At 34.9% G+C, this 22,097-nt stretch overlaps 1 protein-coding gene across 1 annotated transcript in view; it reads right to left on the reverse strand.

The window, feature by feature from the left end:
• LOC121378389 (3-phosphoinositide-dependent protein kinase 1-like) overlaps window positions 1–17,731 on the reverse strand; it is a 37,224-nt gene extending 19,493 nt beyond the window's left edge. Inside the window, exons 1-9 of the mRNA XM_041506539.1 lie at window positions 17,624–17,731; window positions 15,804–15,923; window positions 13,534–13,576; window positions 11,762–11,899; window positions 9,876–10,020; window positions 4,798–4,889; window positions 3,959–4,055; window positions 3,163–3,231; window positions 1,641–1,737 (exon numbers count right to left, since the gene is read on the reverse strand). Coding sequence (XP_041362473.1) covers window positions 1,641–1,737; window positions 3,163–3,231; window positions 3,959–4,055; window positions 4,798–4,889; window positions 9,876–10,020; window positions 11,762–11,899; window positions 13,534–13,576; window positions 15,804–15,923; window positions 17,624–17,626 — 804 coding nt within the window. The 5' untranslated portion in view covers window positions 17,627–17,731. The remainder of the gene's footprint in view (window positions 1–1,640; window positions 1,738–3,162; window positions 3,232–3,958; window positions 4,056–4,797; window positions 4,890–9,875; window positions 10,021–11,761; window positions 11,900–13,533; window positions 13,577–15,803; window positions 15,924–17,623) is intronic.
• Between the last annotated feature and the right edge of the window lie 4,366 nt (window positions 17,732–22,097).

The raw sequence follows: 22,097 nt of genomic DNA on the forward strand, positions 1-22,097 counted from the left end.
AACAGACAGATAGACAAACAGATAGACAGACAGACACTTAGAAGGCTGGAGATGAAACCTATAGTTCCATCTGGTTGTGGGATAGACAGACAGACAAACAGACAGATAGACAGACAGACACTTAGAAGGCTGGAGATGAAACCTATAGTTCCATCTGGTTGTGGGATAGACAGACAGACAAACAGACAGATAAACAAACAGATAGACAGACAGACACTTAGAAGGCTGGAGGTGAAACCTATAGTTCCATCTGGTTGTGGGATAGACAGACAGACAAACAGACAGACAGACAAACAGATAGACAGACAGACACTTAGAAGGCTGGAGATGAAACCTATAGTTCCATCTGGTTGTGGGATAGACAGACAGACAAACAGACAGATAGACAAACAGATAGACAGACAGACACTTAGAAGGCTGGAGATGAAACCTATAGTTCCATCTGGTTGTGGGATAGACAGACAGACAAACAGACAGATAGACAAACAGATAGACAGACAGACACTTAGAAGGCTGGAGATGAAACCTATAGTTCCATCTGGTTGTGGGATAGACAGACAGACAAACAGACAGATAGACAAACAGATAGACAGACAGACACTTAGAAGGCTGGAGATGAAACCTATAGTTCCATCTGGTTGTGGGATAGACAGACAGACAAATAGACAAACAGACAGATAAACAAACAGATAGACAGACAGACACTTAGAAGGCTGGAGGTGAAACCTATAGTTCCATCTGGTTGTGGGATAGACAGACAGACAGACAGACACTTAGAAGGCTGGAGATGAAACCTATAGTTCCATCTGGTTGTGGGATAGACAGACAGACAGACAGACATACAGACAGAGAGATAGACAGACACTTAGAAGGCTGGAGATGAAACCTATAGTTCCATCTGGTTGTGAGACAGACAGACAGACACTTAGAAGGCTGGAGATGAAACCTATAGTTCCATCTGGTTGTGAGACAGACAGACACTTAGAAGGCTGGAGGTGAAACCTATAGTTCCATCTGGTTGTGAGACAGACAGACACTTAGAAGGCTGGAGGTGAAACCTATAGTTCCATCTGGTTGGACCACTAGGGGACTAATAATACTTAACAATTTATGATCATAAACATGAATACATTCATTGAAAAGAATACATATAATAAAATTATAAAAGTAATCAGCGTGCAATTAAAAAAACTGAAAATATTTTCAATAATTTTTACTATCAAGACAAGAACCTGAGTCTGTAAGCTTGTATTTCGGACCACAGTGCTCGAAATAGAAAGTAAAATATGGCCTGCTATTATTTGTCTCGAATAACAGGCCAAAGGAAATATATGGCCTGCTGAAAAAACAACATGACCTGCTGGATTAAAAAAGATAGCACGGGTGAGGCGAGGGTTTGGTGAAGTGTGTTGAAAATTATGACCTCTGAAATAGATTGTAGATTTAATGGAATTAAAATATAACAGACTATGAGTTAAATAGCAGACGAGTTAATCGTACAAACATCTCTCTTTTACATACTATATATATCAAAATCTAACTACAACACGCATGACATACAGCTTATATACAATATATATCAAAACCTAACTACAACATGCGTGACATACAGCTTATATACGATATATATCAAAACCTACAAGAAGCTTCTCTACAAGATCTTTTGCTGTGGCATTAAAACCTTCTGGAAACTCATAGTCCAACTTGACAATTCTCTGAAATGTTTGATATTCATGCCTGAAATAGGAAAAAAGAAAAGAAGAGTAATTTAAATAACATAAAACTGTCACACATCCTCATTACCAGCTTATTATTAGACATCCAATATTATATACTGATTTAACAACATGTATCCAGGCATTTTGCTACTTAATTTTTCATGTTTTATCATTAAAATTTCATCTGGGTTTTTTTTATACACATTACATATATGACTTGTTTGTGAGTGCAACTAGTTCCCTGTTGATATTCTGTATATCGCTGTGTATTAGCCAACACTGTGGATAGGCCGACCTCATAGTTTGCAAAAAGACTGGTATGATGTATAAGCCGACTCAACATTTACATAGTTGAACCAGAAAATATGTAGATATATCCGATCGAGATAATGTCAATCTCATGCAACACTGTTACCAAGTTAATCGCGGGCATTTTGTTTGGTGAACTGATCCAAGTACAAAGACTATTTTAATATAGATTTCAAATATGCTGAAAACAAAAGTTAAAAAAATAATAATAATCCCCTAATGTGGGATAACATTATTCTATTGTTCTTTGATTTATATCTTCCTTTAAGTAATCGATTTCATGGACATAGCTAAATTATAAATATAGTTCTGTTTTATGAACATGGGGTAATTATTATTTAGCACCCAAGGTAGATAATTGTTCTGAACACTACCACTTACCTAGAAAGTTCTGACCAATAAAAACGACAATCAAGGACAAAATATCAGTCACAAAAGACTTAATAACCATTCCGATCATGTGACAAATTTGGCACCAACTAGTTCCTACTTTAAGTGGCTTTAGCCGGAGATTGTTAAATAATAAAAATAAAAATAATATATTTTTCTCTCTATATAACTTATATATATATATATATAACTTTTTTTGTTGTATCAAACAAACAAATGGACACCGGAATGAGACTTAATTATTAAGAGACTGTTAATAATATGAATTAAATAACCTAACGTTAAGCTTTTCATACTTGTAACGACTGACAAGTTTTCATTAGTATTATATTTCTGTAAACGCCAAAATTTTATAATATTTTCTAAGACATGTTTGGTTGACTATAAGTATTGGCCGACCCCTGTTCTCATAATAGTATTTGAAGACTCGAAAAGTCGGCTAAAACACTGCGATATCTAAACAACAAAGAAACTTTGCCATCTTATTTTACACAATCTATTTCACAATGAAAAATACAACTTCTTTACTTACTAGTATGTAGGTTATAAATTCATATATGATCTAAAACATTCAGTCATGTTCAGGGATGTGACGGCCTCCTAAGTATTTTTAGTAGTGTATACTTTGTTCGCTTAACATTTCAAAGAGTGCAATTTTTCACTCTCCTAGGCTTTTCAAAAGCAGACATCAGCATAATATCAGTATAAAAAAGTAAAAGTACTAATCTGTAATAAGAAAACGTACAATCCTCTAAATGGCGGGAGACCGGATAGAAACTGATAAATAATACAGCCTAGAGCCCACAGGTCAGAGCTGAAATGGAGAAACAATGCACGTTACAACACATAGAAAGGAAAGGAATATTTGATTAACAACACCTCAGCAAATTTTAAACTACAGATGTTTGCTTTGTAAAACATGATTATTTCGACATTTAGTTGATAGATGAAACCTGCCAGCAACACATAGGCTACTTCAATCAATAAAGCAGCAAGGGATCTTTTATATTCACTTTCCTATAGGCAGGGCAGTACATAAAGCTCTCGATTAATAGAAGTTAAAATAGAAACAGAATTAAGTTTTAGCGGAGTGTTACAGTATTTTTCAGTACTGCGTTGCGATTCACTACACAAGTTACAGACATCGCTGCACAATGTTAAAACATTAAACACTATTTGCTAATCATTTTAAATTAACTAGAAATATCGCTAATGAAGATTTTGAAAACAAAATATTCCCTGTATTACATAAATGAATAATGTGGATGTAAAATGAGACAGTATTTTTGATAAATCACAATTTTATCATTTAATTTTTTTTTTTTAAATCATGAATTATTTGTTGCAAATTCCACCATCTTTAAAAATAAACTAGAAGCCGTAAATCATAAAATATTATTAACAACAAAATTTAACAAAGTTCATCTTTGTCACTTACTGATAGATTACATATATTATTTGAATACAGTTTTTATCTGATTTTAACTTTACTTTTTCATAAAGTTAACCTTGAATATCTCTGTTAATAGTTTTGTACGTACCTGTAACAGGCAGTTTTACTCGTAAGGATTTCAGGTGAGACATACTGAGCTGTTCCTACAAACGAATTGCGTCTTCCAGAGTTTGACGTCGTTCTTTCTGGAAATAATCATTTGTATATTAAAACAGCTGAGTTTGAAATGTCACTTTTTGTGCTAGGAGATTTATTTTCACATATCTGGTACCATTTATTTATAAAAGTACTCCATTCACTGGTTCTATAGTGTGGTCAAGAAAGAAAAATCTACAAATACTTGAGATTTAAACAATATTTATCGATTTTTATTACAGATTTGTCGACAGACTAAAAGTTTAGATTAGGACCTTTCCGTACAAATTGTATTCAGAAATATGTTCATACACAGAGCAAGATGACAGACAATAAAATACATACAATATCTGACTGTAATATTAGTAAACAACATAAAAGAAATCAGTTATGTGCTGAGATTAACTGCAAATACATTTATGTGTCAGTAAAAGAAAAAAGTTTGTTTTGTTTAACGACACCACTCGAGCACATTGATTTATTAATCATTGGCTATTGGCTATTGGATATCAAATATTCGGTAATTGCGACATAGTCTTAGAGAGGAAACCCGCTACATTTTCCATTAGTAGCAAGGGATCTTTTATATACACCATGCCACAGACAGGATAACACATACCATGATATTAAAAGAAAAAACATTTTCTAATGATTAAGCCTGAGACCAGAATGTTACGAAAAAGAAACTAATATAGGATTGAGGATTCTGACAAGTGTATGAATGGTTGTTTTGTTCACACATCGCTTGGGACAAGTGAATAAAATTTAAAACATCACATATACGGTCACTACCTGAGTCACTTTTTAAAATCTTGGCTGATCCGAAGTCTGTTATCTGAATGTGCATTTCATCATTCAACAAGATGTTTTCTGGTTTCAAGTCCCTGAAATAAAACAATCACTAAAATTTGTTCCATCAATTCCCTAAAAGCAATAAACATGATCGCAGGCATCTCCAAACATTCTAAGTTTGTCCTTTGGCAAGTCTACCTAACTTGCATAAAGGATTTTAACTACTGATTCTACTAGGTTAGATACAAGATTAGTAAAATATGACTTTTTTAATGAGAAAAAAACAAAACGGAATTTTGAACTATATGCTGGACAAAATAGAATTAGGCAAACAAATTAGTGATTTATGATTTAATTGTTTAATTAAGCTGAAATAATGTAGGCACACAAATAAACAGTAGTTTGGAAAATTGCAATAATACATTATCTAATGCTAGGCTCAGACTACCAACTGCCAGCACAAAGTTGGCCAACCTTCTGCTTTCACGACTTTATGACTGTCCAGTTGTTTATTTAAACCCTCATACAACTCAATTCTCGTCATATAACACATTAGCATAACCTTGAGTGCACCCGTCAGGAATTGGGGAAACTACAATGCAACCATATTGTTGGCCAACTTCGTCTCAGCCTAGTAAAAGTCTCCATCTCTGTTATGTCAGTGTTCGAGATTAATGGTATCTCAATATCACAGGGATACCAGACTTCAAGAACCCAGTATTCCACCGGGATGGGTTTTTTTTTAATCCTGCTAAAACAATGAAAGTCATCATTTACTGGTAAGTTAAGTAAAAGTATTTTGGAGTTTGTACCCAGTCTAATGCTATGCCATAACAATACACCCCCCCACCCCAACTTATACCCAGTCTAATGCTACACTGGAGCAATAGCGGCGTAGCAATAGACTGGGAATTGCTAAGTCGCTATTATTTTTGTTGGATGTTTTCTCCCTTTAAATTTTATTTGACGTATTGATTCCACATGTGCAGAACATTTATACAGGTAGGTTTATCATTAGTATTGTCAGAAACATTTATAGATTACTACTAAATATTAATTTATGTCAACATTACTCAAAAATAGATGCAGCAAATATTTTTGCAGATTCCGTTTGATTGCGAATATCACAAATTCCGCAATTTTGATTGCAGCGTAGCAATAGACTGGTAACAAGAACATTGTCGTCCAAGTTTGTTATGATATTATTTATGAAATTCATTTAAGTGGGATACCAGGGCTTCTAAGGCTAATGATATTCAATGTTTGGCTAGTAAATAATTACTATTACAGGGTTGAAAATTAGCAGTTGCAACCTTAGTTGGCTATGGGCGACTAAGAATTTTACAGAAGTAGTCCGTTAGGCGACCATCGATATTAGGGTCTGGCAAGTATGGTACCAGTTAAAAAACAAAGACACTGAAACTTAATCGAATGTGACAAAACACATCGCGTCTGTGTTGGCGCGAACTACAGCAGCAGAAGTCATAGAACATGCTCTATATTTTAACACAGCCAGATTCAGCTTCTGTGGCTTTGGGCCGGGTCTTCTAAAAATACAGCTCAAAACGTATTGAAGACACTGTATGTATTTTTTAAATCTAGAAGTCACCGGCTTATTAGAATGAAATGGATACGCCATAATTATCTAGTAGAGCTACTATTTGACAATTGTTATTCAATGAAATGGTAAAAAGGAATCATATTTGATTAGTTTACATTATTCTAGGACAAAATCAAAACCTATCTTGTAGTTTTAACTCACACTAACGTGAGCGCATGCGCATATTTACAAATAACAAGGACCTTTTCCATTACTACAGCCCAGGGCTTACTCCAAAGGTCAGTTAACTGATTATTGTTGTCGATATTGTTTTAAATTTAAACGAGTTCCATTAAATAAGAACACCATATACGCAAATATTTTCGCGGCTAAAATAATTCGCGACAGGGCTCTCATTTTACATTTTCGCGACTCTGTCCCCCGATAATAAAATCAAAATTACCCATAATGGCCATATTTCATTTGCCAAACTCTTTTCAATGACGATTTCACGCACACACTTGGACATATTACCATGCTGTCAGCGAGATGTCAGTGTTGTATGTATGTAAGACATGTTATCGATGGAACACGCACATGGGATACAGAAAATTGAAAAACGCAAATATCAGAAGAAATAACTTTTAATTATTGATGGTACACACAAACTTCCATTCAAGGTTACAAACAAAACAAACAAAACAACAGACTTACACCCAACTGTGTGTCATTCCGACCAAATTCATGTGACAATGCAGGTTTACAGAACCACGTGACCGTGTGGATAATTTGGTGGTAAAGACAAAGTGCATACGAAATTCGGTATAAATTTAACAGGTACTTCTGACTTCTTGTTTTTTTTGTATCCATAAAAATTATATCAAATCGGAAATAACTTTGCGTGTAATTAAATTCACGGTGCTGTCAACGTGTTAGCGATTTTCGCGGTATATTTTATTCGCGAACATTTTTGCATATACGGCATATCCAAGATTTACATAATTAAGGCTCGTGCTGTCGGAAGCCAAATTAGCCATTGGCTAATTTAAATAAAAAAAATGGCTAATAAAATTTGCAAGTGACTAAAATTTTGGCTAAGCCATTTTCTATCTTCTGATGTAAACAAACTGTTACATAATCTATTCGACAACTCAAACATAATAATAATACCAAATATTCAATTAGCATAATAGCGATCTCGCGACCAGTAAGGAGAAACGGTATCATCCAGAATACAGCATAGGCCTAAAGAAGTTTGCTTATTTTAATAATCACGGTTATTAATTTTAACGGCATGCATTCAACATGTATGAAATCAAAGTCTGTAACTTGAATACACATGCCAGTTCAGGGCCAAAAGACATGTAAGCAAAACTGGTTCACGTTAAACCAAATGGACACAACGGACACCAATCAAATTGTTCGCGAACGTTAGGAAGAACATTCATTGGCTGAACGGAGCACAGCTCTCGGCACGAATATACGTCACGCTTCAGTCAGCTGACACCCACGTATAAAGAGACATTGTTGCGGACATGAAACAATACAAAGTAATTACGGAGTAAATCTTGATGTAAATTTGTAGAAAAACAGTAGTTGTTGGCATCAATGAATACCTAACTGCAGTTTCGATTATGTTTTTGTCTTTGTTAATTTCGTACCCATGGTCAAGAGCACGTATGCATATTGCGATCGCGGGAAATCAACATGCGGTATTTATACAAATTGCAGTTACAAGTAAACTGAATAAAATTAGTTTACAATAATCATATTTGTTAGATATAGATTTGTAAGACTGTGAGGTGAAATTTAATAAGTTAGGTGGATTTTTAAAAGACCGTAAATTTTAATTTTATTAAGGTTTACAAAAAAATATCTATATATAAATGAAATATACTGTTAAGTCGGCTTCTTAGCCTAGGTATTTTACAAGCAGAAATCACAAGCATTTAACACTACGCTGAAATCACAAGTATTTAACACTACGCTGAAATCACAAGTATTTAACACTATGCTGAAATCACAAGTATTTAACACTACACTGAAATCACAAGCATTTAACACTACGCTGAAATCACAAGCATTTAACACTACGCTGAAATCAAAAGCAACAACATTCCGCAAATTATGGAATTGTTGGGGGTCGGGAATTGATCGGTTACTTTAAAAAAAAGTTAAAAAAAAAAAAGCAATTCAAAGTAACATAAAGATAGCCATTTCAAGAAATAATAAGCTCTATATTTAAAAAAAAGCATAATGCATCACCCCCCGCCCATCCCTCGCTGAAAAAATCAAAGTAATATATTAACTGCCCCTACCCCCATTGCTGTCTTTGATTTTGATCAGGTAATACAGTTTTGCTATTCTGATTTATTCCAATTTGTACACATTTAGCTGAAAAAGATGCATTTTCAGATTCATATATAAATACTCTACACAGTACTAGGTAAAATAATTTTGACTAAAGTATTCTTAATATGGCTAATAAAAATTCCATTTGGCTAATATTTTGGCTACAGGTATTTTTGATCCAGGGTGAGCCCTGCATAATGACATAACTGTTCAAATATTACTGTAATAAACAATAAGTACACTGTGCTTCGTCCATCGCCACAAAGAGAACTGCCACCCCGAGACTAGGTTTATATACTGAAGCATGCACAGTTCTACCTTTATTCTCTTTGTATTGCATTATCTGTTTTTACTTCAGAGACAATGCAAGGCAAGTTGTATACCTCGGATGTTCTAGCATTTTGTTTTCACCCCTGTATTAAAAATGAGATTTAATCATCATAATTTAATGGTAATTTGTAAAGAATTCATTTTATTTATACTGGATTTTTTTAAAAATGTTATTTGAGTTGGTATGGGTTTAAAACTTAATAATATGTTTTTATATGAATTTTAACTGTATTCATTATGAAGTTACATGCCAGTTCATCGGTTTCCTTTTGAAGGAAACAGTATATACGGAGAGCACATGATTATTATTCAACAAAGAATATTCTAGTTTTAATTTTGGCTGTACATTTAAATTACAATGTGCTAATTGGAGGGCTAGTTGAAATTGAGAAGGGCCAGTTAATTTGTTTTCAACTGGCCCTGCTGGCAACCATGGTTTTCATGTTAATTTTCAACCCTGCTATTACCATGCCCGACGGCTGGTGAAAAAACCCACAAAAAAAACAAAACAAAAACGAGTCAAATGTTGCAGTTAAATCTTATTTTGTAAATATGAATATCCTGACCCCAAGGTTAATGTTTTAATCTCTATCTCCCTCTTTAGGTAACATATCTGATTATAACTATTATTTAGTAAAATTATATTAACATAATGTAAACTAGGGCTAGTTAATTTTTAATCATGACTAGTAAATTTAAAAAATCACTGATCCCATGGCTAGTGGATTTGAAAAAATTTCTAGAAGCCCTGGGGATACTAAATTCTCAGGTGGGATACCATATTTGGAAATGTTAGTATCCAACTGAGATACTGCCAAAAAATTTTAATCTCGAACACTGTAGGTAAAGTTGTTACCTGTGAATGATGCCGAGACTGTGCAAGTATTCAAGAGCGACGATAATCTCGGAGCAATAGAACCTGGTGCACTCCATGTCAAATGACGCCAACTTGTGTAGATAATATAACAGTTCCCCTTGTCGTGCGTAACTAAGAACAAAATCTCATACAGTTAAAGAAAAAAACATTGGAAAGTTGTTAGATTTGACTGGAGTAAAAAAAAATTTTAAAAACCCACACGTCCGAACCAAGCCAGTGAAGGAGAAAGAAGGAAGTATTAGTCAGGTGACTGGAACACGAAGTAGAGGACTCACTGGCAGATTTTATCCATCCCATTTGCTGTTGGGATGTTCAGACCAGACTAATATCCCATGGGGAATATGCCACTGTTTGAGGTCAGGTGAAGTAGAAATGACAATTTTATTTATTACTGTGAAATTTTAGCTCAGTACATCCAAAACACTAATAACTGTACAGCTATAGTACGCACTGTATTGATAATAAAGTCTTTTAACTTAATTATGCTGAGTTTTTAAATATTGTAGAGATAAGTACATCCAAAACACTAATAACTGTACAGCTATAGTACGCACTGTATTGATAATAGTCTTTTAACTTAATTATGCTGAGTTTTTAAATATTGTAGAGATAAGTACATCCAAAACACTAATAACTGTACAGCTATAGTACGCACTGTATTGATAATAGTCTTTTAACTTAATTATGCTGAGTTTTTAAATATTGTAGAGATAAGTACATCCAAAACACTAATAACTGTACAGCTATAGTACGCACTGTATTGATAATAGTCTTTTAACTTAATTATGCTGAGTTTTTAAATATTGTAGAGATAAGTAAATCCAAAACACTAATAACTGTACAGCTATAGTACGCACTGTATTGATAATAGTCTTTTAACTTAATTATGCTGAGTTTTTAAATATTGTAGAGATAAGTACATCCAAAACACTAATAACTGTACAGCTATAGTACGCACTGTATTGATAATAGTCTTTTAACTTAATTATGCTGAGTTTTTAAATATTGTAGAGATAAGTAAATCCAAAACACTAATAACTGTACAGCTATAGTACGCACTGTATTGATAATAGTCTTTTAACTTAATTATGCTGAGTTTTTAAATATTGTAGAGATAAGTACATCCAAAACACTAATAACTGTACAGCTATAGTACGCACTGTATTGATAATAGTCTTTTAACTTAATTATGCTGAGTTTTTAAATATTGTAGAGATAAGTAAATCCAAAACACTAATAACTGTACAGCTATAGTACGCACTGTATTGATAATAGTCTTTTAACTTAATTATGCTGAGTTTTTAAATATTGTAGAGATAAGTACATCCAAAACACTAATAACTGTACAGCTATAGTACGCACTGTATTGATAATAGTCTTTTAACTTAATTATGCTGAGTTTTTAAATATTGTAGAGATAAGTACATCCAAAACACTAATAACTGTACAGCTATAGTACGCACTGTATTGATAATAGTCTTTTAACTTAATTATGCTGAGTTTTTAAATATTGTAGAGATAAGTACATCCAAAACACTAATAACTGTACAGCTATAGTAACCACTGTATTGATAATAAAGTTTTTAATTTAATTATGCTGAGCATTTAAATATTGTAGAGATAAGTACAGAGAAACCTCGCAAAACCGGACCCTCTGTAAACCAAATTCCCCAAAACCGGACATTTTTCACGGTCCTTTTTTAAAAATCAGTACAGAACTTAACCTCTCTAAACCAGATACCTCTGAAAGCAGACATTTTACTTGGCCCCAAGGGTGTTCAGTTTAGAGGGCTTCCACTATATAAAGAATAAACTAAGCCGTGATTTGAACCATGGAATGTTCTGTTGAGTTTGTACAAGGATACAGAGTCTGTCGACATCTTGAAACGTGCAGTAGAGTTGAATGAAGAAAGGATGGTTGAGTTTGGTCAACACTTCCTTCTCTCTCATCACATACTCGTTCTTCTTCTCTCTCATTATATGCTTCTTCTCCAGGACCTTGACTGAAAAACACGACAGAAAATGCTTTAAAAATATATAGACCATAAAAAAGAAAACAAAAAGAAATAAAGACCAACATTCTAACTGCTGATAAGTCAACACAATATTGTCAAAACATTATTTGATTACTGTATTTAATTGTAAAAAGTACATTTAAAAAAAAAAAAAAAAGAGGTTAAAAACTTGTTTTATTTGTATTATTAATGAGTGGGACTGGATTAAACAATCATTCTGAGAGTACTGCTAAAGCAATAGGTGGCCCCTACCGGCTCCAAAAAAAAAGACAGTATATCATAAAGGTATACAAAAATATTCAGCTCAATATATCAAGGCATTGTGAAAAAACATCCAGAAAAATATATGTGGGTCCAAATGACGGACAGACATACTGAAGGATGGAGACAAAACCTGTAGTCCCCTCCGGTTGGACTGGTACTTGTGAACTGTGGTAACATCAGTGTTCTCGCTGGGTGAAAATTAAAGGAGGGCGGCCGGTCGGCACCACACCCTTCAAAAAAATAAAAAAATAAACGTAGAAAGAAAGAAAAAAAAGGGGGGGGGGGGGGGGGGGGGAGTAGTTTGGTTATCATATTGTTGTGTGTTGGTAGACTTCGAGAAAAGACATACTCCTTATTTTGCCTACAAAAAAGTGCAAAGGGGTTTATAAAAAAAACTCGTCTTTTAACTGAACCGAAGATGATATCGGTCTGACATTCACGGGCAGTTCCGGTTTTGCTGGACCGATCAAAGTTTTAATATTATTATTTTTAATAAAGATTCCAAGATATACGAAAAACAATAAAGATGTTTGTAAAGTGATCTCCTAATGTCAGATACATTTTTGTTATTTCCATCTTCATCGAATGAATCGATCACTGTGATAAAATATCGCCAGCTGATAAAAAGTAGTTTCGTTTTTGTAAAGGCGGTGTATATATTATTTGGCACTCAAGATAAATGATTTTAATGATAAACACTACCACTTCCGTTGTTTTTATAAGCGTTCATATCCCCTCAAAATCAAAAGTTTACAATATTTTATAAAGCTCTGCTTAATAAACAGAATAACAGAAAGTAAAAATCATCAGTTTCAACCAATTATATCTGCAACAGAGGACAAAATATCAAACGATAGTTAGTGGAAACAAGACAGAATGACCGTTCTGATCACGTGACAAATTTGGCGCCAAATAAGAGGGGGTTTTTTCAATCGGAGATTGCCGAATCCGTAAAAAAATAAAATGTTTTCATTGCTTACATAAAATATAACTTTTATTGTGTCTATCAAACATACAAATGGATACAGATATTGGACAAAATAGAGGCTGTTAAAAATACTGTTAAATTACGTTACGGTAACTGTTGTAAATGTTTCGTCAATTGCTTTTTCGTACACAACGCGGCTTGTTTCCTTTGATGTTCAGTGTGCAGACTGATCGTTGTTTTTTGTGTGGAAAAAAAGTGCATTTGGAAATAGCGGAGATAGGTGCTGGAAAATAAAGAGGGGCGATTAAAAATAAAGGAGGGCGGGGAACGTGAAAGGAGGGCGGCAAAATGGAATAGCGGGGCAGGGCGCCCCACTTAAATGGAGCAGCGAGAACACTGAACATAATTAAAATATTTAAAAGTTTATTACTTGCAACTTCTCTGTTGGTACCAACTTCCTTGGCAAGGTAAACCTGCAAATTGAAGAAGTAATAAACATTTAATTTTCCTTCCAAAAAATAACACAACACTTTAAACTGAATGTGAGATTAATTTTCATAAATGACACCCACAAGACATAGGATCAAATCAATGTCTGATTTTGATGCATAATAATTATTTATTATATTATATACTTATTATGTAAATGATACCAATATATTAAGTATATTGTGAACTAAAATGGAAAACCATGATGTCTCACGTATCATCTTTATTGGCAAAATTAGAGAAACATGAAACAAATTATACTTTTAATTTATCAATGATCTTGACCTTCACTCATGGGGTTGGGTGAACATCTGCACAAGATACATTGTTTGAAAGCCATCTATTAAATAATTCAAAGTTAATGAAAATCTTTAACCAAATTCTAAAAGATCTTGACCTTACCCTGGAATGACACTGATCTGGCTGGAGGTATGCAGTTAAAAGACTAACACTTGGTAAAGAGCCAGGTCAACTATGAAAATCATCCATTAAAGCCGCACACCCTAGTTCCATCCAGCGAAAATAAATTATAATTTATTTAATCTACAAACCTGTAACACACTTAGATCACGTTTTTATCAAATGGAGTGAAAAAGCAGGTTTTATATCGATAAATACCATGGGAATCCCCATGTCCCAATTGCTTGAAATAATTTTGAAAGTTAGTATTCTGATGTCACCGGTAGAAGCACAACAATGCCTACGTCACGACAAATTTCACAGACTTGGGGTGCGTTCATTTCACCTCTCCTGGACATGTTCCAACTGTTCTGTCCTGGTTGTATCACCTCTCCAGATATCGTAAGACTTAGCAAAATTATTGGTTTTAAGGGTTTGTAACGTTTTGTATTGAGACACTTACTTGTCTGAACTTTATTGTTACTGAAAATGTTCACGAACTGTGAAAAAAAATCTCACAAATGAACAACAACAAATCGGATGTTGATTGCGCGAACCGTGCACGAGAAAACAAACCGAACCAAAATGATAACGGTCACGTGATATACCAACGTATGTGACATTAAAAATAGATTGGACCTCGCTTGCTTAACGGTTTTTTCTCGACAAAACGTTTTGTGAAAAAATGCAAAAAATGCATTTCGTGGTTTTACAAACATCAGGATTACCAAAAAGCACTTCAGGTGAATGGAAATGTGTATTCTAAATAATAAAATGTAAGTAAAGTGCAATTTTATTTGTGAAAAATGGGGTTTAATAGCGAAAAACAACGCCGTAATGGTTAACAAATAAACGTAACTAGGGTGTGTCCCTTTAAATAATTCAAGATTTAAAGGCAATTAAAGAAATGTTAACCAAACTTTATTGAACATTAACCTAGCTTAACAATATTTATCTATCACAAAATATTCCCAACATATACTAGAATGGTGTCTGTAAACAGTGACACAGCACAGAGGAAATGTGGTCATGGTTAGCTCTGGGCGAGTAAACAATTTTGAGTTCAACAAGTGGTTTTCGGCAAGTATTTTCGCTTGACAAGAATGGCGGCATGTCGCTGTCATTTTCAGGGATCGATAGCCGATTGTGACAGCTAATTTGATAATAAATTTGATCGTTTTACCAACAACGAAAATCAATATGAATTGTAGTTAAAAAATAATTCTAGTCAGAAAAACACTGTTATCGGGAATAATGGGCATAAATACTGGACAGCTGGCCACAAATGCCCGTAAGTAAACGCAACTTTTTCGATTTTTTGCCCAATTTTAATCACCATTAGCTGATCTAAAAATAATAAAAATTACAAAAACCCACGAAAATAATACCAATTCATATATGAACTTTATTTCATGTATTTATAAAACATTTAAGTGAATATATGTGAGTAAAAATTATAAACTTGTACCCACTCAACGTGGTTTTTGTTAAAAATTAATCCAGTAGTCTAAAGGTTAAAATGTGCAGTTGGCAAATATGTCGAGTCATAGAGCTCAACTGGGTGCTTATATATTATGAACTTCAACCTGACTTTAAATAAATGTTGATGGCCAGACAGCTGAAAGGAAACTGCCATTCTCTCGATTCACATTGTGCATTGCATGCAAGGTAAAATTGTAAACATGTATATGTATGTTAAGCTGTGATTTTTATCATGCTAGTTTTCCACGTTTACCGCACAGTAATGGTAAATTTATGCATGTATATCACCTTGTTTGATACAGATAGAGCAACTGTTTTTAAAATATGTACCGTTGAATACGACCCCTCGCCAATAACTTTCCCGAAAATGAAGTCATTAGGGGTTTTCTTTGCCAGTCGTTTCTCTGTAGTAGATTCTGACACACTAGCAGGCCTCGACGTACTATCTGACTGAAATAAAAGAAACATATTTAAAATATTACACACACATGCACATAAAGAAAGGCATATTTAACACAGGCTACTCCTATTAAAAAAAAAGCTATAAAAAAAAAAGCAAGTAATATTTCTCTTAGCTTTTGATCTGCTGTGGGGCACTGGGGGGGGGGGGGGGGGGGAGAGAAAACAAAGAAAAAAAGAGAGAAAAAAAAGAATCCATTGAGGGGGATCAATCCTGCTACCTATAATTCCCAAGATGAGCTACATTTTTTATCATGGGGTTGACAACAGGACATTGTCTAAAGTGAAATGGTAGTACACATTTATTTATTGTGTAGGAAGCCAAATGGTGGTGCCATTGTGGATTTTTGTGTTAACTTGCAAGTTAAATGTAGGTACCAGACGCGTAGTCCCCAAATCAATTTGCTCTCAAATTTGACTAGTTCTCCCGCCAACTGTAAGCCAGTTTGGCTTCAAATGTTTGTCAGTTTGCCAGGCTATAACAAATGGAATTATAAATGGAATAAATATAACTGATATCTTGTTGTTTGTGGTTGTCTGTAAAAGATGTTGTTTGTAATTTGTGTTATAGCTAGTAAATGTGTGAATTTACAATAGCAACAGATACTCCCTACTCGATTATTACCAGATACATGTAAATATACTTTTTTGGTTTGTATTTTACTAATCAGTAACAATGGTTTTGTGAAGTTACTATCAAGATAACTTGTTGATAATAAGTACAAGTTAATTAGCTTAAATTGATGCATTGCCAGTGTGACATCGGTTAACATCTACATGTAAGAGTTCTTAAAAACACAAGTGTGACAAGATGGTGGGGTTTTTCTTCTTGTGGTGTGTATAATCATAGTCACATAGTATTTATGGCACCCTCTTCTCCTAATAATAGAATTAGTGAATGAGGCCAATTTTTTTGTAATTAGCAATAAAACATCAAAAAGAATATTCCGTGGTAATCTTCCAAGACCCTTTTTTTTCTTCTTTTTTAAATTGCAGCAAACTAAATATATTTTGGAAGCGAACTGACATTTTACTGGTGCAAACTGACATTATGTTTGGGAGTGGACTGGTATGGAGTCAACTGGCTTAGATATAACATATATGGGAGCAAAATGTAAGGCACTCCTTAAATGTCACTGTCGTAAAAAAAGAGAAAAAAAAAGTTGTTACTCAGTACTTTCTGTGGTATAATATCCGCCCGATCCCCTCCGTTATTATTTTTAGTTAGGGTTGAGGGTTAGGGTTAGGGTTAGGGTTGGGGTTATGGCTAGGGTTGGGGTTAGGGTTGGAGTTAAGGTTAGGGTTAGGGTTAGGGGAAGGGGAAGGGGGGACCGGGCGGATATTTTTCCCTTTCTGTCAGTTTGTGGAGGCTGATTTTTTTTGATTTTTTTTTTATCAAAATTGACATGGGTTTGGTTGTTTAAAAGGCAATTGTAATCCAGCCCTGATGCTGTTGTAGGCTACAGCCAAAGCCCGCTCGGGTTAGCCCAAGTCAAGGCTCAGTCTCTGCAACCACAAGCAGTGAACGAGTCTGAAGCAGGCGGATGCCGGTAATCATAATAAATGGAATGAATAGAACATTTCAATGCAAGGCCAACTTCGATCGGATAATGGTTGTATGTGTTGTTAATGTATTATTAAATGTGGTAGCCTTCTATTTAAAATAGCGTTATACTGTGTCAGCAATTTACCATATTTATAGGAACAATCAAATTCCTTTTACACCCAGAAAATGACTATTTATGAAACAATCATCTAACATCTTCCGCAGGTGCAACCAGCACCAAAACGTAGTACGCATGACCGACAAACATAGGAACTTCCTTTACAAATTTTAAGAGGTTGCACAATACCAATTATATTCCCATTGGTCACCAAGTTACCTTTTACGTGTGAGATCATAATTATCTATCGACAAACCGTCATACGTCGTCAGGGCCGTATCTATACAAAATACAGAGTTGAATGGACATTTAGTCAAACAGTGGTTTATTCTGTAACAATTTGGTCTTCTCAACACGTGCACACTAATCAGATTATTCAAGTGAAATATACAGATTTGTTACGAATATCTGTCTACTGCCTCGTCTTTAGAAGAACAGCCACTCCCGGAAGTTGTTTTTTAATGCTAATATGTTATCATGTGTCAGCAAAATCAGCACGTCGCCAGTATAGGAGAAGCTATATATTTTCAGGGCTATCATCGATATGGGTGAATAATTAACAAATAAATAAATTCTTGGTATTATTAAAAGGTTGTGTGTGTTTTTTTCATATTACAGCATGTAAACATCAATTTTATTTTCTAAAAATACTTTGGAGGCAAATGTTACTCTGTCGCCAAGTTTCATGTTAGTACCGTAACACGACGTTAACAGAGACAACATTAATATAACTTATGTTAATTTAAATAAAGTTATTGTGTGATGATTTGAAAGTTGTCATTACCGCTATTTTACGAGCACCGTAGGCAAAATCGCTTGTGCGATTACAAAGTTTTGGTCAATTTGCTACTAAAGGTGGACTTGGTATGTTTAATTAACGCCAGTGCCGTAACGCAGATTCGCAATAGTCTGTGAGTTTGGCAGTTAAATGACTATATAACTATGTGAAAAGGAATGACGTGTTGGATATGGCACCATGAAATATTGTAGCTATGCATTTTAAGTAAATAGTGTCATTTCTGTAAACGATACTCAGTACCGTAACGTCAGTACCGTAACATAGTTTCCGTTACGGTACTGACACAGCGTTACGGTACTGACACGGTATTACATAATGACTGACATAATGAGTACCATAAAGTGCAAAATAGATGTTAATATTGGTAATTTTATATAATACATGTAGTATACTATATTAGACCGAAATAACTAAAAACTACCAAATAAAGTATTTGTACCGTTTCACATATTAAATCGAACTTCTCAAAATATTAAATACAGTATGTTTTTGAAATAACAGGAAACTTTATAGCTACTTAACTATACCAGATTTTCTGGCGCGGACTCTGTCCTAGAGGAGGATGTTGAAAATCTTAACCCACCCCACCGAATTTCACAATGACTCTAAAATCCAGTGTTTAACGAATATATATGATGGAGATAGTTCATTTAGTAGTTAAACATGTAATATCTTGGTCTGCTGTTGTTTTCCTTATTGTTTGTTTGTTTATTGGTTTGGTTTTGCGTAGGTGTCGGGGTTGTTTTTTGTTGGGGTTTTTTGGTGTGTTGTGTGTGTTCCTTTATTATTATTATTATAATTATTATTATTATTATTTATGTTAAGGAAGATTGTTTTCGTCAACATATAATGTATGTTCGTTTAACTTACAGTACGATAAAATGCATTTTTGGTGTTGCAACCTCTCATTACAAAACTGCAGCTGTCACTGAATTATTGAGATGTATTTATGCTTTGCTATGAGTGGTTTGTAATACTTAATGCAATACACTTTATATAGAATAGTTGCCATTAATTTAGTACAAGACTTAATTCCGTCAAATGAAGATGATTTTTTCTTGACAAAAAAAAAGAAGAAGGCATTTCATATTGTTTCTGTAAGCCTCATACACAAATACAATTTATTGAGAAAAAAACAAATCGGGCACTCTAGGTAACACCAATGTTGAGTTGTTCTGGGTCTTTGATTAGTCAATCTGATTAAAATTATCTCTACTGTAATAGTGGAGCTAATTTTAATTAGATTGTTGATTAGTAGGCCTACATCTAAAACATTGACGTGTACCGTTGCGTACGTGTGTCCTGACATTACATTGTTTTTGTTCCGGTTACCGATATCAAGTAGCCTACCAGTGTGTCAACTGATTGTGCGTAAGTGGCTATGGCGCTCGTGGGTAAAGATAGTCAGCAGGATACTGACAAAATGTTTTGTTTTGTTTAACGACACAACTAGAGCACATTGATAGCAATAATCATCGGCTATTGGATGTCAAACATATGGTCATTTTTGACACAGTCAAATTGAGGAAACCCGCTACATTTTTTTCATTAGTAGCAAGGGATCTTTTATATGCACCATCCCACAGACAGGATAGCACATACCACGTCCTTTGATATACCAGTCGTGGAGTACTAGGCGGAACGAGAAATAGCCCAATGGGCCCACCGACGGGGATCGATCCCAGACCGACCGCGCATCAAGCCAGTGCTTTACCACTGGGGCTACGTTCCGCCCCTTGACTGACACAAGACACCATATACAGAGTACATTAACAAAACTTCATAACTTTCATTAGCATACACCCTCAAGCTCCCCACTGTACCAAAATCTTTGATCTTGTGTGATATCCCCTCCATACTCACCCAACTCCCCTTGTGGAATATTAAAAGGACATTCCTGAGTTTGCTACATTGTAAGAGTTTTCTGACTAATAAAATATGTCTACGATTAAACGTACATATTAAATATATTTTCTTGTTTAGAATATCAGTGTCTGTATATTTAATGTGTTTCTGGTGGTCTTAATATTTGTAAGAAACCCAAACTGGATTTTGTCTTCAAATAATTTCGTACGTACGAATTTTTTTAATTTTAGGAAATAAATGAAATTTAACCTAGTAAAAATATTAGAACGATTAGAAACACGTTTAATATACAGCAACTAATATATTATACAGAACAATATATTTGATATGTAATTGCAATCGTTAAGAAGTCTCTTAGTCGATAACATCTTAAAAATTGCAGCAAACTCGGGAATGTCCCTTTAATAGGAAGACTTTTTTTCTTCTACATCTCGCACTGACATTGTTTAACCATGATGGCCAAGCAACATCATATTCATGTGATTTTTCATTGACGGAAATGCTGAAGTCTCGGAATAAATTAGTTAACATATTGACAAACAGAATAGCTAATACTCAAACTTAACTGTTTTGTTTCTTTGAATACTATGTTTTGATGTTTTTAAAACATTTAGATTAACTTTTTTGTGACGAGCAAAATATGCTTATGCATTTGAGATAAAGAGAAAGTGAGACGGAGAAATACAGCAGTTTTACAAAGGTATATGGACTTCGTTACGTGTAACATACTGCAATAAATACAGAGACGGTGCCAAAAAAAAAGAGTGAAGTATGTGGACCTCTGGATATCTAGCGAAGTGTACCTTTGTTTTCCTTCTCTTCTGGCACTTTGTATGGCGAATTCTGCTAATTTATTAAACTGATGGCTCTTTGCGCGGGGGGGGGGGGGGAGTATGTGGACCTCTGGATATCTAGCGAAGTGTACCTTTGTTTTCCTTCTCTTCTGGCACTTTGTATGGCGAATTCTGCTAATTTATTAAACTGATGGCTCTTTGCGCGGGGGGGGGGGGGGGAGTATGTGGACCTCTGGATATCTAGCGAAGTGTACCTTTGTTTTCCTTCTCTTCTGGCACTTTGTATGGCGAATTCTGCTAATTTATTAAACTGATGGCTCTTTGCGCGGGGGGAGGGGGGGGAGTATGTGGACCTCTGGATATCTAGCGAAGTGTACCTTTGTTTTCCTTCTCTTCTGGCACTTTGTATGGCGAATTCTGCTAATTTATTAAACTGATGGCTCTTTGCGCGGGGGGGGGGGGGGGGGAGTATGTGGACCTCTGGATATCTAGCGAAGTGTACCTTTGTTTTCCTTCTCTTCTGGCACTTTGTATGGCGAATTCTGCTAATTTATTAAACTGATGGCTCTTTGCGCGGGGGGGGGGGGGGGGGGGGAGTATGTGGACCTCTGGATATCTAGCGAAGTGTACCTTTGTTTTCCTTCTCTTCTGGCACTTTGTATGGCGAATTCTGCTAATTTATTAAACTGATGGCTCTTTGCGCGGCGGGGGGGGGGGGGGAGTATGTGGACCTCTGGATATCTAGCGAAGTGTACCTTTGTTTTCCTTCTCTTCTGGCACTTTGTATGGCGAATTCTGCTAATTTATTAAACTGATGGCTCTTTGCGCGGGGGGGGGGGGGGGGAGTATGTGGACCTCTGGATATCTAGCGAAGTGTACCTTTGTTTTCCTTCTCTTCTGGCACTTTGTATGGCGAATTCTGCTCATTTATTAAACTGATGGCTCTTTGCGCGGGGGGGGGGGGGGGGAGTATGTGGACCTCTGGATATCTAGCGAAGTGTACCTTTGTTTTCCTTCTCTTCTGGCACTTTGTATGTCGAAT

Source organism: Gigantopelta aegis, chromosome 8 (genome assembly GCF_016097555.1).
Source record: "Gigantopelta aegis isolate Gae_Host chromosome 8, Gae_host_genome, whole genome shotgun sequence".
Lineage (NCBI taxonomy): Eukaryota > Metazoa > Mollusca > Gastropoda > Neomphalida > Peltospiridae > Gigantopelta > Gigantopelta aegis.